This window comes from Anastrepha obliqua, chromosome 5 (genome assembly GCF_027943255.1).
Source record: "Anastrepha obliqua isolate idAnaObli1 chromosome 5, idAnaObli1_1.0, whole genome shotgun sequence".
NCBI lineage: Eukaryota > Metazoa > Arthropoda > Insecta > Diptera > Tephritidae > Anastrepha > Anastrepha obliqua.
The window spans coordinates 95,552,335-95,571,448 of record NC_072896.1 but is presented as its reverse complement, the minus strand read 5'-3'; the positions used below and the strand labels follow the sequence as shown (position 1 = coordinate 95,571,448).

General features: G+C 34.5%; 2 protein-coding genes across 2 annotated transcripts in view; both read left to right on the top strand.

Moving 5' to 3' along the window:
* The first annotated feature begins 3,032 nt into the window (after positions 1-3,032).
* On the top strand, positions 3,033-7,361 carry LOC129249351 (headcase protein). Its single transcript, XM_054889133.1, has 2 exons — positions 3,033-4,491; positions 7,277-7,361. The coding sequence occupies exon 1, from the start codon at positions 3,529-3,531 to the stop codon at positions 4,441-4,443; it is 915 nt and encodes a 304-aa protein (XP_054745108.1). The 5' UTR covers positions 3,033-3,528; the 3' UTR covers positions 4,444-4,491; positions 7,277-7,361.
* Positions 7,362-7,865: 504 nt separating this feature from the next.
* The window catches only part of LOC129249352 (SPRY domain-containing SOCS box protein 3), a 24,934-nt gene continuing 13,685 nt past the window's right edge, over positions 7,866-19,114 (top strand). The window contains exons 1-3 of the mRNA XM_054889134.1: positions 7,866-8,308; positions 12,152-12,378; positions 12,468-12,784. Coding sequence (XP_054745109.1) covers positions 7,876-8,308; positions 12,152-12,378; positions 12,468-12,719 — 912 coding nt within the window. The 5' untranslated portion in view covers positions 7,866-7,875 and the 3' untranslated portion in view covers positions 12,720-12,784. The remainder of the gene's footprint in view (positions 8,309-12,151; positions 12,379-12,467; positions 12,785-19,114) is intronic.

The following is a 19,114-nucleotide window of genomic DNA, read 5'->3' as shown; positions in this document are numbered from 1 at the left end:
AACCTCTTCGATCATTTTGGTGTTTCGTGCTTACAGCAGGCTTCAAACCCTAACGTTACCTTAACCTTGGCCCCATCGGAGCATTGAAGGCAATGAAAAAACAGATGACAAGAGGGGGATCTGCCATGAATAACATACTTGCGGAATTAAGAATGTAATTTCCTTAAAATATCTACAAAACGCCGAATGTAGATGTAAAGACCAAACGACACCTACAACCTATGATGCACCTACAACCTCAAACAAACGTCAGCATTGATAAACTTGTAACGACAGAACGCCTGGGAACTCACGGTAGTCATAGCCAAAATGGGCATCCCTAATAAGGCACACTATCATAGTTAAAAACAACCAGAGAAAAAGAAAACGATCTTCCATTTCTCCTCTGAATGCCCTGTCTTACGAAAGAAGAGAACGTCTACCCTGGCAAACCACTGTTCCAGAGTCTCGAACAACTGTGTGGCTTAGACGACAACAAACTAATACGATTTTTAAACCGAACAGTCTGTTATGGTTTAAATAACCATTAAAGAAGTGGACAGCGAAGACATGGCAACAAAATGGTGCGGAAGCGCTAGTTAGAAGGCCGAAAAAAAGCGAATTTTCCAGAATTTTTTCTGAGAAAACTTTTAAATTTATTCTTCTAAAAATTTCTACACACACTATGTTATCTTTTAACTGTATTTTAAAATTTAGTATTAGTAAAAATATTTATTTGGAAAGGAGCTACAGCTGATCTCCGGGAGCTCCTCTCAAAAAAGACGTTTTGCGGTGACCACTATTTCTCTGAACTCGATCCTCTGCATTTAAAAAACCAAAAAGATTTCGTTAAAGGAATATTAAATCTAGTAATTAATCTAAGGAATAAGCAAAATAAATTTTTTTGACCGCCATTTGCGGTTTCTCAAAAAAAAAATTGATTTTTGACCAAAATTTCGGCCTCAAATTGTTTATGAAAAAAATATTTATCGCTGAAAAAAATTTTCGATTAATTACTAAAAATATATTTAAAAAGCTCGTTTTAAAATTTGAGACTGATCGGTTTAGCCGTTTTTGAGTAATATTGGTCACCGACTTTGAAAACACCATTTTGAGAAAAACTCGTTTTAAGTTTGAAAAGCACTTTCAAGCACTCTGAAACGCGTTTTCAAATTTGCGTGTAACTTCGAAAATATTCACCGGAACGATATTAAATTGTCTGTGTGTATTCTTAAATATAACATACATTAAGAAAAAGATAAAAAATAAATAGATTTTTTGAAAATTCTAACTATATATAACCCCTTAACCAACACACCAAAGTCAAAATCTTAACTTTCCAAAGAACTATCGACGGCCTTTTCAAAATCATCAGAGACAGATGTCTCTCTCTCTCTCTCTCAGACATCGTTCTTACGTGGTATCAAACGTACGACTCAAAAATAAATACAGATTTGATTTTACAGATTTTCCGATAATGGGTTTCCACACTAAATAATTTTATAATACTGGGATAGAATTTTATCAATTTCCCAACACGTGTAATTATCCAAACTGTTAAACACTAAATGAAAATAATGTAAAATCTAGACATCTAACAAATATGAAACACGGGAACCCTAGTGTTTATTTACCATAGAACCATTTAGAAGTTTTTATGAAGCTTACGATAGGTTTTATCCCAACACCGGATAGTTTCGTAAGAGAGTCAAAAAAGTATTTTCCTAACAACCTTGCGCCACTCCTAGCTAAGGTTGGGCAATTACAGAAAATTACACATGCCACTGGCGTAACTGATTGGGCTGCTTAGGTACGTCTGGAAAAAAATTCGGTCCGTTATTCATCAGGTGATATGTCGCTATGGTAGGTAGCAGATTTACAAAAAAAAAAAAAAATGTTTCTACATATTTTATCTGTTTGGGAAAACATAAAAAAGGATTCTTTCCACATTCTCGCTCTTAAAAAAAAAAAGAAAAAATGATTATAAAATTATAATTCTGCAACCCGCGAGAGCCACAAGTCCACTCAATAACATATTAAAAATTCAAATCAATCGGTTCAGTACTTTTTAAGAAATTACCAACGCCAACTCGGAAAAAATAGTTTCGAGAAAAACACGGTTAACGCGCTTATACCTGGGCGATGTACTCCAAACCGATCTCGCTTTAAAGGACTGTAACGTCTAAACAACAACGAATTTCAATATAAAAATTTACAAGTACATTTTTGAAAGTATAAACTATCATAATATGAAAAAAATAAAATATAAATATATATGTAAATATACATAAATAAAATATAAACTATCATAACATGAAAAATCTAGACCAGAAAGATGCCTTAACGCACGGTATGTAAAAATCAACCAGCTTGTTACTGAAGAATTTCCCTGCAGGGTTGACGCAACACCACATTTCCACTTGTGCCTTATCATTATTTGACGTGTGCGTTTGCCTTTGTATCAGCTCGCGATAAGCAAAGTCACATCATACGGGCGAAAAACTAATTCACTCACTAACATATTCATATACCAATACATACATACATACGTGAATACATGTAAAAGTAGTATATTAGGGATGAAAAAGCGCGAAACACTTGCTGCCACTCGTCGAGCACAACAGAAACACGTTTCGAAATTCAAATGCAATGAATGAACAAAATTACTGGGGTGGTCTGTGCGAAAGCCGGTAACAAAACAAAGAATACGATAAAGTTCAACAAGGTAGCAAATAGAAAAAGTGAAGCACACACTCACACATACATATGTGTATGTGTATGTACTTACCAGCACAAATATATGTGTAGGTATTATTAACTGGACCAATTGGGGGTGAAAAATCACAAGTGAAAACAAGGAACTATAATGGAAACGTCAAATGGGGTTGGACGGATGATTGCATGGCATACTGGAAAATTCGACACGAAAATGGGGTTGCTGGGCGGCGAACGCGCAGTAGTGCACAGTACATGGCTGACGGCTGACAGAAGTTGGACAATAATGGAGTAATACAGACGAGCTAACGAGCCAGCTAGGGAGCGAGTGAACAAAGAGTCGATAACTGTTCGTGCAAGAAGCATATTTAATGAAGATAAATTTGTTACAAAAGTTACATTTAGTTATTAAGATTAAAACGAAAATTAAAGTGCAACTAAACTTGTAGTGAATTCTAGAGAAAATATTAGAATAACGTCAAAGCAAGTAAAACACATTGGAAAAGCTTTTGTTCGGAAAAAAAGTTACAAAGAAAAAAATCATCCCCACAAAAGCAAGAAATTACACTACCACAAGTTTAAAGAGTACTTCACATGTACACCACAGCAAAAAAATATATGCAAAAAAATCGTATGTCTACAATAACAACCAACGATTCAGTAGTAATCCTTTCAGCCCACAACTTGCTTGCGAAATCAGCAAACCAGTCAGTTGGAAAACCTCCATCAGACAAGCAGTAATTTAACTACATAGTCGCCAAAAGGTCTCCATCTACACACATACATACATACGTCGCGCTGACATTCTCGCACACAAATCTACTACATACATATATGATTATCGTTTTGTTGTTATTGTTTCAATCACTATGTTTATACTGTCAACGCCTTGTCCTGCGTATACATGATCGATGGATCAATCCGAAGAATTCACGTCTACTCAAGGAAGCCGATGAGACATCCTCAGCCGCCACACGCAAGCTTCTGCTACAGCAATACCACACTGGAGGCTTAGAGCCCAGTAAGCAGACACGTAAACGAACTACCACATCCGCTTGCGATGAGCCATACGGTGCGTGTGGTATTTTAGCTGAGGCTTGCCGTTTCTGTGCAAACAGTCCGCAGGGTTACTGCCGTCATCATTTCCACCTGCAAGAGTTGGAATTGCAAAAAGCACAAAAAGCGCAACATCCACAAGACGGCCATCCGCTACAATCACAATATCGGCCACGTTTCTGGCAGCCACTTTGTGGTGGCAGCAGTTCTACAGCATTGGAGCATACATGGGCGCAGCGACGTCACCAACGCAAAGTGAATCGCGAATTGAAACGTAATTTGAAAAATCGATTGTGCGCTACAACGTTACAACAGCAACAGCAACAGCAGCAACAACACCCAATGCAAAAACAATATCAGCTACAACGACAGTATCTGAGGCGACAGCAATATGAGGAGTTTATGAGGTCAGGAAACGCCGGCAATAATAGTAGCAGCAGTTCTAGCAGTGGCAGCCCATTGTGGGATACGTCCACATCGAATTCGTCCAGCGGCTGTCAATCACCGTTCGCTGCCGTATACAATGTAAATGGCTCGCTTTATGACATTAGCACAACCGATTCTGGCTTAGCTACCTCCATAGAAAGTATTGCCTATAACGGTGCTGAGGACCAGGAAACAGTCGAGCAACTTTCGCCAGTTGGGGGTGTGGAGCTAGCGCCAGCTTCAACAATAACTACAACATACCTCTAAACATAAGACGTTAGCGAGAAAGGGCAAGAAGGAGTCAACGAAATACAGGTGAGTGCAAACAATTGACTTTAAAAAAGTGTTCGCTATGAAGCAAAGCAGCTTACGATAGTAGGTAATTAAAAAATGTGGTTGAAATGTAGACGCTGAAGCGATTGGAGCGATAATATGAGCAGGGAGATGATTTTTATGGTAGTTCTTTAGTTCTTCTTAAAAATCCCATCTGAAAGTATTTATTACCAAGGGATAATAAAAAACTTACCAGAAGCTGACTTCATTCGTATTTGAATTTGGAGGTTTAAAAAATATATGAAATAATTAATTGGCGCGTATATTTCCGTTAGTTGCTTGGCCGGGCTTCTCCTCCTATTTGTGGCGTACGTGTTGAGGTTGGTCCTGGAGGGACCTGCAGTTTTTAGCCGACTCCGAACGGCAAATGGTTTTTTATTTGGAGCTTTTTCATGGCATAAATGTACTCAGAGGTCTGCCATTGTCTGCCGTTTTCCTCTATTTTATTAACCTCTAGCCCATTCCAATGATAGTCAGATACTCGGCTCTAGGCTCCAGCTGCTAACATAAAACTTCGGAACGTTCCTGCGACAGCATCGTCCTCTGTGAGCATGGCAAGCCTTTGGGTACAAATCTGTCATGAAAAATACCATAGTCTCATAGAACCGTCACCTTCCGTAGGCGATTTAAAATTGCGTGCGCTCTATTCGTGCGAATTATACTCCCACCTGGGTTTCTAGCATCTTCCTACCGATAGAAACAAAAACCAAATATATGAGGATCTCAAAAGTGGAGAGTGGAGGTAAGAGTCTGACTTTATTGGCATCGAGACTTCAGTTTTGAGACCGTATCCAAATTTACATATCTCAACGTACTAATAAGTAACGACAACAGCATTCACGACTGCATATCTGACAGGATAATGGCGGCAAGTCGTGCACTCTACGCTAACATAAATCTTCTGAAATCAAGATCTCTTTCAGGTAGGTGCAAACTCGCTGCTAATAAATCGCTCACGAGTCGAACGTGTTGACCTACGGCGTAGAAAGGTGAAGCATTAATCTTGCAGATGAGGAGCGAGCAAAATATGACGCGAAGTATTTGTCCCGATACGCGCAAAAGATGGCGAGTACAGAATCAGTCACAATAAGAAGCTGCTAAGTCTCTGCAATGGCGAAGATTTTGTAAGATTTATCAAGTCGCAACGCATCACATTGGCAGGTCACCTCATCCGCATGGATGACAGTAGGCCACAAAAACTTCTGCTGGACTACAATCCTTTACGCTCAAAACCTCGTGGCAAACCAAAATCAAATTGACTGGGCTTCACCAAGGGCTGTAATGCTAATAGATGATGATGGTGATAAGGTTCTTGTCCGTAAAAAAATATGGGTGCCTCATTTTTTCTACACCGGTTTTCCAGTTTCTTGGGTGTGTCTTGATGTTTTTTTTCATAAATGGGGGGCCCTACAGTTTTCCGTCGCCTTCGAACGGCTGATGGTTTTTTATGAGAAGCTGTTTCATGGCAACAATATACCCAGACGTTTACGGTAGTAATGGTTGTATGGGTTAGGCTAAGGCCCGAACAGATAGATTGATTGTGATTAGGAGCTTAATTTTGATTATTTAATATTGCGAGGAATCGAATCATTCATCCTCTAGTAGGTACGAGCCCAGGAGTTTGTGTCTCCTTACCATTGTTTGCCGAAGAGCGACCGCCATTGAAAAAAACTTTTTCTTTCAATTAGTGGCTCGTGCCCGCGCCTTCGCATTTATGCACTACCGAATGGTAGTTACGCACTAAGCTATTCGGCTACGGCGGCCTCGTTTTCCAGTTAAGGGAGTCAAATACCAGTCTGGTATTCCCCAAGTAGCTCTAAGACTTAGGGAGTCAAAATAAAGTAAAAAATACCAAGAAACTGCATATGAAAAATTAAAAGTTATGGTAATTTTTGCCAATCAGTGTTATTTGTCAGTTAAATCTCCCTCCTAAGGTAATTAGGCGTGCACTCGAAATGCGTAACTTTATTTATATAGGGTGATCAATCATGAGGTGCTTTTTTCAATAGTTAAAAAAAAACAAAAATGTAAATTATGTTCAAAACCTTTATTTATCATTTGAAAGGACATTCTTTGACATTTACTTTTTGAATATGACTTCATTCAAATGTTGGCCGCAACTACGCTTAAGGTGGTCCATTCTGAAGGTCCAATTTTCAATCATTCGACTGGTATGTCGTGAATAACACGCGTAATGTTGGCTTCCAGAGCTTCAATCGTAGCTGGTTTATCAGCATAGACCTTGGACTTCACGAATCCCCAAAGAAAAAAGTCCAAAGGTGTGATATCACAAGATCTTGGTGGCCAACTCACAGGTCCTAAACGTGAAATCAGCTGCTCTCCGAAATGACTTCTCAATAAAGTCATTGTTTCACGAGCTGTATGGCACAGAACGCTGATTTTCATAATACAGTTGAACAATTTGTAGACGTTGTTGCGGTGTGAGTCTTTCCATGATGAAATGCCAAACGCTGTTCAACAACTCCACGATGACAGTTTGCCACAACTCGCGCGCGATCTGTAAAAAAAACGCAAATGAAAAAAACTCCTCTTAATTGATCACCCTATATTAACCTTTAGAATAAGTAAGCTTCTCTTTATCAACTTTGCAACCCATTTACTACATATACGAGTAAGACAAATATATTTTTTCCATTTTCCGAATCATATTTTTTTATTTATTTTTGTTAGATGTTTTGAATTTTTTTCGTGAAATATTTTTAATTTAAACTAACAATAAATATATTTTATCTTCTTTCGTACATAGAATTTTCAGTGAGCGCAAACATCAAAATCTTTAGGAATCCTTGCCATTGAAGAAGCCCATTGGCTGCAACGGGCGGCAGAAAAATAAAATGGCAAGCACAAAGGATTGGAAATATTGACAACTGCAGTAATCAACTTGAACTATACAGAAGTAGATATGCGTCTTTAGACAAAGAGCGAGCACAGAGTGGGTTAAGTGTGTGTAAGAAGTGATGCTTGCGTCTAGATAAATGCCCACACTTACATATATACATACCTAATACTCATCGTTATACAGGTTTAAGGTGAGAAGGTGAAAATCTTACGACAGGTGTAAACGTTTACGTTCATGCAGTTAAACAACCGGAAGTGGCCTTTTTCTCACAACACAAAAGTGACTAGACAACTTGAGTGCGAGAAATACAAAAGCGTAAGCCCTTTTGAGGGGTTATTGAATTTCTTAACTAACACATGAAATCTTAAGGAATCAATAACATTGAAGCGCCCTAAAAACGATGTACTGACATTGAATTGGATTACTTGCCAATTTGATCATTTAATTGTAAAAACATCCCCCAACGTAAAGCAACATTTTTATTCTCGGCTTGTGACGGTAATAAAATGGCTTCGGATGAAGACAACAATTCGTTAAACTCATCACCAAAACGTGCCACAACACTTGCAGCAGCAGCAGCAGCAGCAGCAGCATCAGCGCATACTTCTTCGACCTCGACCCCAAACTCAGCAAACGGCACGGCAAACGTCGCAACCGGAGGCGTTACATCTGCTCAAATGTTACGGCGAAAGAAAGTCATGCCATTGGAACATGGTTGTGAAGACAATTGGACTTGGAGTAAACTGTATCGTTCCAAGGAGATTGTTTTAAGCGGTGCCAACAATCGCACAGTGCATTTTCATCCCAACTGGAGTAAAGGTACAGCGGGTGTACAGGGCAAGCGGCCGTTGAATAATGGGCGATTCTATTGGGAATTGCATGTGTCGCAGCGTGTTTTCGGTACAAGCATTATGTTCGGTATTGGCACAAAACAGGCGCGTAAGTATTGTAAACTTAGCATAAATTCTATATTAGTAACTCGACAAAGCCTTAGTTGTAGTCCATTTCACAGGAAGGTAAAGACATGCCATTGGATCTTCATTCATAAAAATTGCAACCACTCCGCATGAATGCCTGTACATACATGAATCTTATCTGGCGCATACGCACAAAAAAAAATAATAATTGGCGCGTTCACTTCGTGTTTAGCCGAGCTCCTCCTCCTATTTGTGGTGTGCGTCTTGATGTTGTTCCACAAATGGAGGGACCTACAGTTTTAAGCCGACTCCGAACAGTAAATGGTTTTTATAGGGGTTTGCCATTGTCGTCCGAGGGGCGTCCGCTTTAGAATAACTTTTTCTATTATTTTATGTTTAGGCACGGAGCTTCGAGCCTGCACGGTCAGACATAAATGACTATAATAGCTATTTAGCCTTACAAATGTGGAATGGACAAATATTAAATATTTAAAGTGCACCTTAAGGGGGGAAGCTGGTCTAGAGCGCAAAAAATGGGCATATTTTATGAATTTATTTTGACTCAACAAAGGAATCAATCGAAAATCTGTGAAATAGGTTTAATAATATAGCTTTCATGGTACAAATACAAAATTTTTCGTCTGAATTAATTTCAAAATGGCCGCTGTCCAGCAGTTCTCCTAAGGCGCCTTTTTTTCTAGCGGGTCCATTGCCGAAGACGTAAACTCATTAATTTCTGTCCTGGACCAAAAAATAAAATTTTTTTAGTTTCTATATAACAACAGAAAGAGACGTACGTAGGATTTTTTCGATATTTTGTTTTTTCGCGAAATGGTGCACGTTTGAACAAAAAGTTACAATTTTCACTATAAAGAACGACATAAAATTGTTGATTAAAAAAAAAACTATGTAATATAAATAAAAAATCCTACGTACGTCTCCGGAGAAAGGTATTTCGAATGTATTGTCAAAATTTCGTAAGAATCGGTAAAGATTTGTTCGAGTTATGTCTTCGGCCAATTTAAAAAAAGTGATTTCGAGAAAAACGCGTTTAAAGTTGTAAATAGCGTTCGGGGCATACCTGCGAGGCACTGCCGTCGAATGAAAAATTTGGGCATTTAGACATTTTTGCTGGCATCCCTCATTTGGTATATTATTTCTAAGACCCTAAAGACAAAAAAAAATTTTTCGATTTTTTCAAAATTCTAGACCAGCTTCCCCCCTTAAGTAATTCACTAGGTGGAAATTGCCAGCTCTTTGTGTGGAACTGCTTTATAACAGTAACTACCAGTATTCCACCTATATAAAAAGCGCCTTTTTGAAGCACTGTTACACTGAGTGTATGTACCTTAGAATGCTTTAAGTTTTGCCTCGAGTGCTCAAAAAATGTACATATATACAAATTAAACCTACGACTGAGATGTAAAGCTCCATTTTTCAGCCAACTTTCTTCTTCTTCTTGATTGGCGCGATAACCGCTTAAGCGATTTTGGCCGAGTTTGACAAAGCGAGCCAAACGTTTCTTTCCCATGAAACCGCACCACGGCATGTCTCAGCCAACGCAGCCGCTGGATCTTTATTCGCCACGCTATGTCTATGTCGGCGTGAAGCTCATTCACCTCATCGTTCCATCGCCTGCGATATTCGCCGTTGCGATCGTGCAAAGGTCCAAAAATCTTGCGCAATATCTTTCTCTCAAACACTTCAAGGAACGCCTTATCGGATATTGCCATCGTCCAAGTTACTGTGCCATACGTTAGGACCGGCATGATGAGAGCCTTATAAAGTGTTAGTGTTGTTCGTCGAAAGAGGACTTTCGGACTCAATTGCCTACTCAGTCCAAAGTAGCACTCGTTGGCAAGAGAGATTTTACGTTGGATTTCAAGGCTGACATTGTTATCGGTGTTAATGCTGATTCCTAAATAAACGAAGTCTTTAACAACCTCGAAATCATAACTTTCAACAGTGACGTGGGTGCCAGTATGGGAGTGTGTCGACTGTTGGTTTGATAACCGGAGGTACCCAGGTTAGACCCAATCGCTTTGCTACTATATCCAGTTAGAAAAAGGCAGAACTTATAACGCGGTTGTTAAGCCCTATGATATAAATATCATCTGTATATGCGAGCAATTGTGCGCTCTTACAATAAATTATGCCTGAGAGATTAAGTTCTACTCCTAAATTTTTCTTAACACCCAATGAATTTGTTAGACTAAAGCGTTTCTTGTGAAACGGATCTAAAAGAAATTATGTAAATAAGTATTACAGAAGTGAGGCGTACCGCATCCGATAGGGCAGGCTTCATACCTGATGAGTCCGAACCGTGATGCAATAACAAACCCTCCGTTGGTCTGGTCAGGCTTGTTCGACTTTGGGCCTGGATTTAACATATTTCTATTATAGCAAATGACTTGAGCCTCCAGAAAACTTCCTAAAATTTAATTTTCTTTCGATTTATGGATATAACCTTTTAAAAAGGATCCTCAAACAGGATGAAAAAAGGCCTGATCCGGGTATATCCCCTTTCTGAATAAGTAATAAAAAATTTAAAAAAGTCTATGTAAACCATAGAATAATTTAATTAATAATTGCCTGTGCCATATCATCCCAAGCCCGATGAATTTTTTTGGTTGGATCTTCCAACATTTTAATTTGCCGCTCAGTAAGTATGATATTTTACTGACGTAGGATTTGAATTTCTCCAGTTTCACAAGTCGTTCCTCAAGATGGGCTGATTCTTTTACGAGGTGAAACACATGGCATTCAGTGTATAATTTAAATCAAAATTCGCTTAAATAAAACTACACTTTTTAGATAAAAAGGATTTACTTTTTTTGCGTAGCAGCGTCAACCAAAGGATGCGCCATCTCGCGCCATACCAGCAATGCAGAATTTCTATGGGCATCGGCAAAGCATCACTAGACAAATTCGCCTCCCACCGATCTGGCCCGATCATCTCGAAATCCGTTGCTGAAAAACGGTGTACGCAAATTTTTCACCTGGTTTCAATGAAGTGCCGCAAGATTTTACCCACTCTTTTCTTTTCATTTTGCCTTTTGGAACATGAACAAACTTAACGCCCTCTTTTGCCCACGCTTTGTAACACAACAAAAACAGTATTGCCTACTAACTTTTTTAGCAAAAGTTCTCATTTCTATGTTTTGAGTAGCTGAAATAAAAAATAGCTTTTCCAAGAGCACATCACAGATTTATTAAATAGCTTAAGATGAACGACCCAGGGTAAAAATTCGACATCAACTTTAATTATTGCTTCATGAGTCTGAACTAACAACAAAATGCAAGGATGATACATTACTATGGGAAAAACAAATTTGTGAGGGGAACTTCGGCTGCCACGTCACGAGGACGTCTCGCCAGCCGAAAGCTGCACGATCATTTCACACATATTCACACACTCGTCCAATCAGTCGTTGTTGAGACTGCAACGAAAGGTCATTGGTTAATTTTTTTCGTATATCCCTAACACATTCTTAGTTTTTTCGTAAACAAACCGATTCATGACCCCGACTTCGTCAGCCTATCCGGTAATTCTGTGAAATTCGCTGAGAGCCGGCTATCAGTCTGATATTGGCTACACCATTAAAAATATTTTCCCCTTCAACAAAATGTATGATATTATAAGTCAGGCAACAAATTTTGAGCAGATCTAAACTGATTGTTAAAAAATGTTGCCTTCAAAGTTGTATGACAGAAATCCCTCTCCTTCCTTATTCAGATTTGCAATTCTAACAAAAATATCTCATTTTCTTTTGAGAAACTTATTTCTATTTTTTATTTATTTATTTATTTTAATATTACCATACTTGACAGCTAACACTTTCTTTCTCTCTCTGTTTAATTACAGGTCTGCACGCCAACTCCTTTCGCAACATGTTGGGCGAGAACGAACACGGTTGGGGTCTATCGCACAAAGGTGTACTGTGGCACAAAGGTGTAGCGTTGCTTTACACCAAACGTTTCAAAGAGAATCATCCCACTGTCATTGGCGTACTCTTCGATGGCATTGAAGGCACGCTCACCTATTATAAAGATGGCAAATGCTTGGGTGTAGCTTTTAGAGGATTGGATAAGGTAAGTGAGAATGATTTTGTTTTTTTTTTTTTTTTTTTGTTTTTGCACATATGTTTTATCTAAAAATTATTTACATTTCATGTCATCAGATCAAAGTGCCGCTCTATCCGATAGTCTGTTCGACAGCTGCTAAAACCGAAATGACGCTAAAATGTACGCGACGTGATTTCGTAAATCTGCAAGATCGTTGTCGTGCCGAAATAATCAAACATGTGAAGACGAGAGAAGATTTGGTGAAATTAAAATTGCCGCCCCTCATCACGCAATATCTGAGTGAGGTGGTGAATGATGTGGCGCCGTTGCGGCAAGTTGACAACTATGACATTTTATGCGACTTTTAGATGGTGAAATTCGGGTCTGTGCGCAAGTATTGTAGTTGAAGGGGTAGTGCTGACCTATATTTGTGGTATGTGTGGGGAAAAATTTAAAGTTAGTTTGTAATTGTACATAAATATTAGCAATGCATAGAAATATTAGAAATACCATATTATTGTGCTGTATATGTCAAATGTGGGAAAACAATTTTGAGCAAAGGTTCATAAATCCCAAAAAAATCTGCTTTAAACTAGAAAAATTATTTTGCATGCATATACATATGTAAGTATTTGCATGTGGCACTAAAAGCCAATGTCTTGTGAGAATGAAAACTTTTAAATACTTATCGGGAATATAATTATATGTATGTACATATGTACGTACTCAGAATTCTAGCTGATTGGACTCCCACTTCCATTTTTTCGTTACTTGAATCCCTAAGACATAAAATGAAAAAAGTGGGTGTCATGAGCTAGCAAAATGAATAAATCTTTATATATTTAGTATGCATTTATAAAATTTCTAGTCAGAACTTAAATTATAGTCAGAACTTTCTCTTCGTAAAAATCACGATGGTGCAGAAATTGGCGCCCAACAAACCTTATAATATTATTATAAGTACAGTTAATCTGCAAGGGAATCAGAGAACTTTGAAATAGTAATTGCAGCTTCTCATTCGTTTCTCAAGCTTTTTATACAATCAACGTTCTCTGGTGGAATATTAAAAATGGTTCCCGTCACACTCGGTAGCTAAAATTTATTTAATGTATTATATAATGAAACAAAAGGAAATAAGGTTAAAAAACGAATTATTTGTAAACACATTGTTAATGCATACTTTAGGGCGCACAATTAAATGACTCGTTAATACGTTTTAAATTTTTGATATTTGCCGGCAGATAAACTTACAATTTCAGTTGAATTTATTTTGTAAATCGGCCTCGGCACATCAACGGTCTTAAGGTTTTACATGTACGAGTATTTTAGTATAAATTCTTTTCGTAAAATTAGCTTCGCATAAAACCTCATTTGATCGCCCTTTCACCGAGAACAATTCTAGTCACTAAATATCAGTGAATTACAGCGATGATTACATTCTATTTGGGATTTCCCCTCCATCCATAACAGCATTTTTCTATCGGCTCAGATAAACTCGCGCATTCTTCTCCTTCTCGCCTACACAAAATTGCTATCAAAGTCATATTAACGGACTCTGTATTATAGTGTAATTTCCCCTTACCTTCTCTAATTAGACGGATTCAGTGAATTCAGCTTGTTGCATATAAGCTTGTTATATAAGAATTAGAAGATGTCTGTAGTCGCTACGAACATATGTGTATTTATGTATGTATGTATAAGTATAAGTTATAATACATATACCGCAACCGTTTAGGCATTTAGTGTTTGCCTTTGAAACTCTAACCGTGCAGTTCGCAGTGCCATAAATTTGCTATACTTTCTCTGGAGAGTCATAAGCAAACCTAGTAGCGTTGATTACTTTGCGAATATAGAGGATCTGGTGCTGACACAAACATATAGTAAAAATACCAAACGCATTAATTTTGGACACCCCGTTTACTATAACTAATACAAAATATAATACCAAAAATATGTGAAAGTCTACGAAAGTTATAAAAAATATCTAGTCAGTAGAATTTAATATTAGTTGTGAGTAAGAGAGTTAAAACAATAATTAGGCTTGCATTTATTAAATACATAAAAAATAAAAAAAATATTGTGTGCAAATGAGTGCGTAGAAGGGTGTTGTAAGCAAAGTAAAGAAATGAAGGAATGGTGAAGGAGGAAGTAAAGTAAAAAATTAAATTAAACGAAATCAATGCAAAACAATGATCGGAAATAAAATAAAATAAATAAAAATGAAGTAAAATAAAATTATAATAATATAAAAATTGAGAAAAATAAAAAAATAAAAAATGTAAAAATAAAAATAAATAAGAAAATAAATTAAAATAAATAAAATAAAACCAAATAAAAACAACTATGATAAAAATAAAATAATGACGAAATAAAACTAAAAAAAGCAAAGTTAAATAAATAATATAAAATAGATAAAATAAAGTAACATAAATTAAAATTAATTAAAGATATAAAATAAATAAAATAATATGAAATAAAACTAAAAATAATAATAAAAACAAATACAAATAATAAAAATTAATAATGAAACAATACAAAATCCAAAATATAATACCATGCAGACTAAAAAAAATACAATAAAGTAAGTTAAAACAAACTGAAATTAAATTAAATAAATTAAGTTTATAATAAAACAAAAACATAAAATTTTATTAAATAGAGTAAAGCTTAATAACAAAAAAAAAAATTATAAGCAAATTTATTAAAATGAAGGCAAATAAAATGCAATAAAATAAAATATAAAGAAACCAAACATAAAATAAAGTAAAAAAAAAATATTTAATCAAATAAATTTCAAAGAAATAATATTAAATTATGTAAAATAGAAACATGATGAAATAAAATTAATATTAAAAAATGATGAAATAAAATCAAAATTAATAACAAATAGAGAAAGCGTAAAAAAATAAAAAATTTAAACGAAAAAATAAAATAAAATAAAAATTATTAATAAAGTAAAGTAAAATAAAATGAGATGAACAAAATAAGAAATGGTATAAAATACAATAAAATGCTATAAAGTAAAATAAAATATAAAAGTATTGATGAAGTAAAATTAAAAATAATAAAAAAGTAATAAAAAAAATTTAAATTAATAAAATCGTTATTGTTTCGTAACCAAAAAAAAAAAAATTTATCAAATAAAATATTATACAATAAATGATAAGGTAAAATAAAATAAAAATTTTATGATGAAATAAAATTAAAAATAATATAAAAAATAAAGAAGACAAAGCAAAAATAAAATTTATAATAAAAAGCATAAAACATTAAACTAAAAATTATTAATAAAAAAATATAAAATTAAACAAATTAAAAGAACAAAAATTATAAAAAAATAAAATGTATTACAGCAAACTAAATTAAAAAAATAATAATGAAATAAAATATAGTGTAATTAAAAATTGTGTAGCTAAATAAAAAAATAATTAATATAAAAAAATAATAATAAAATAATAAATAATTAAAATAAATATATAAATAAATAAAGATATAGAAACAAAATAACGTAAAATAAAGCAACGAAGAAATAAGCAAAAATAAAAAAAAGTTACTTATAAAAAAAATTTTAATTGAAATATAATAAAGTATATAAATAATAAATTTAAATATAATAAAATCGTTTACAATAAATCCAAATACAATTAAATAAGTACGTATACTTTCATATAATAATGTACCGTTATATAATAAAATATAATACAACATAAGGTAATAATTAGACATCGGATTCTTATGCAAGTGCATATTTTTGTTTAACATCACATAAAGTTCGCACCTAGGTATAAACTCATCATAATAAAATATTCAATTTACATAAAAATCCGATCTCTAGTAATAATATTTCACAATTGAAAGAAAATAAAATAAAATAAACGAAACGAAACAGAATAATGTTGAATTCAAAAACAAACCCATACAAGTGAAATAGAACAAAGAAGGAAAAGTCAAGTAAAAAAGAATTCAAAGGAAGAAACACGAAATGAAATAAAGCAAATTAAACAACAAAAACAAAGAAAGTATGTAAAAAAATTTCAAATAAATTATTAGAATATAATATATTATGAAAAATTAAATAGAATATAGCGAAATTTCATATTTGCAAACAAATTTAATTTTTCCAAAAATATTCAAGTAATTCACTGATAAGCCCTGCATATTAGGTCGTAACGCATTACAAGCAAAAAAGTTCGTCGTACACCGTTAAGTTGAGGCTCTATGTTCCATTTAGGAATAAAAGGATCAAAAATACACGAGTATTTTTGCAAGGTATTTGAAACTATTTATTTATTTTTTTTTTTTGCCGAACGTAGGGATCGTTTTTTACATTTTTCGGTATATCTGTGGCATTGGCAGATATGACGAAAAATGTAAAATGGCCACAACTACATTTGGTAGCACAATTTTTTTTATTTTTTATTTTTTTTTAATAGTTCTTCTGACAACACTGAAATACTGTGGTTCTTTCTTTGCCGTGCGTAAGGGTCGTTTTTTTACATTTTTTGGCCAAAGGATCAAATACGTACAATCCTGAGTCTAAAGTATTTTTGCAAGATAATTTCAAACATTTGTTTTTTTTTGCATTGACAGATATGACGAAAAATGTAAAATTAGCAACAATATTTTTTTCAGCATTTTTTATCTACGAAATGTAAAATGGCCACAATGAACTTTGAACCAAAAGAATTGTCTTCTCGAGGCAAGATAATCAAAATCCGACTATAAACGTCGAAGATATAATGCAAATTACATATAGAATAAGACCCCTATGTTCAACCAAAAAAAGGGGGAAAAAATTTTGAATTTGCCTTACAAAAGTACTGTAGGCTCAGTACGGTGAACATTTTTTTTTTCGATACGGTTCACTGTACATCTATGCAGTCATATATATCGCCATCTTCCTTAAAAATGCTATAACCAAGAACAGAAAAATTACAGAATAGTATTAACGTCATGAAGGAGTGTACAATTAGAAAAAATAAAAATTAAATAGCTTTAACTTAAATTTGTTGGAGCTCTTCTAACATGCAAGCATTTCATTTAAAATTTGTAAAAAACCGAAGAATGTTGTATTTAAAGGTTTCCCACTTCATTTTTTTACTTCCTATGAGTGAAGATCTCTTCAGTCTTAATATAAGCAAGTTCTAAAGTCTTTCTGCAGTATGTTGATGTGAGTACTATAAATAAACTTAGCGTAATTTTGTTTGAAAAGACATAGGCCTATTCGGTGCAATATTGTGATAACTTGTAAGATCATTCTTGTACATTTATTTATTTGCATACATATAAATATTTAATGTTTCTATTTGGAGGCCCAAAATTAAATTTTTTGTAAAGTTTTGTTTTGTTATTTAATTTAAAAAAAATTTTTTTTGTTATTTAATTGTTTATGAAAATTTTTTATCAATGTTTTTTTTTTGTTATTGAATTTTTAATTTTTTTTTTAATTTTTTATGGAAAATTTTTTTTTTTATTTTTTGTTTCTTTTTGTTTTTATTTTATTTATTAATTTTTTTTTTGTTATTATTTTTTTTAGTAAAACTGTTTACTTTTTGTAAATAACGCTTGTCGAAAAGGGTACGCCGACACAACATTATTTCCCTATTTGTGATTGCTTTACTTAAAATGGAAAAAATATATATGCTTTTCTTTTTTGTTTATATGTAAAAATTTAAATAACAAATTTATAGATTTTAAGTCGCGCAAAGCTGTAAGTTGGAACACAGTTTTAAATTTAGAAGAAAAGCGAGTGAAATTCTAGTCATGCAAATTGTTGCACTGTTCGCTAAAATTAAAGCGCGCCAAATGCAGTCGGCAATTTCAGAAATTACTTGTACTAAACACTTAAGTCACTTAAGCCAATGTGAAATATGTAGTAAGCGAAATTTAGCAAAAAAAAACAAAAAAAAATGCATTGCAAAGAAATTAATGTCCTAATAAACGATTTGTGTGTCTTAAATGTGTTAGAAAGCAATTTATTTGAATTTAGTAGGAAGAGGTGAGTGAGCAGTGTTTCCAGCACTTACGCATTTATATGTACATATGTATGTATGTAATATCCAATTTTGATTAAAATCTTACTTTAACATGGCTATAATAATTATTACATAACTTTTTTTTATATAACTCAACCCTCCGTTGGACACCTTATTTGAAACCTTCGGTTGAGCTCCCAGGTCTAACCTTTTTTCGTCCTGTTCGAGCATCCTTTTTAATTGTTTATATCCATAAATCGATAGAAATTTAAATTTTAGGAAGCTACCTCGAAGCTTAAGTCGTTAGCTATAATAGAAATATGTTAAATTCACGTCCAAAGACGAAAAAATCTGGCCACACCCGGGTGCCCAACGGAGGGTTAAACAATGGATATACATATGTATTATGGAAAAGTAAAACAGCCACTGGACCATACGGAACGCTTGCTGACATGTCCTAAACGACATGTACCGATCATTACAAGGGGATTTCAACCAACGCCTTTGGCAGATGAAGAACCTCAGCGTTACGCTGGCACAATTATGATCATACTACCATAATCGAGCCCGACATACTCAACTTATGCCCGTCATGCTAAGATCACTATGATGACACTAACCTGACCTAACCTAACTTTCGTATGCCTGCTTATGCTTACGCGTCCAACACCACTATTCCTCCGTTCCCACCCGTGTAGTTGTTGTTGTAGCAGCATAAATACCCGCATACAAGTGCGGGGATTGTTGCTGGAGTGAAACCCTTTGGAAGAATATAAATCCGGGTCGTT

What these genes read in the sequence shown, in the direction of transcription:
- LOC129249351 (XM_054889133.1), top strand. Translation starts at nt 3,529, where the DNA reads ATGATTATCGTTTTGTTGTTATTGTTTCAATCACTATGTTTATACTGT.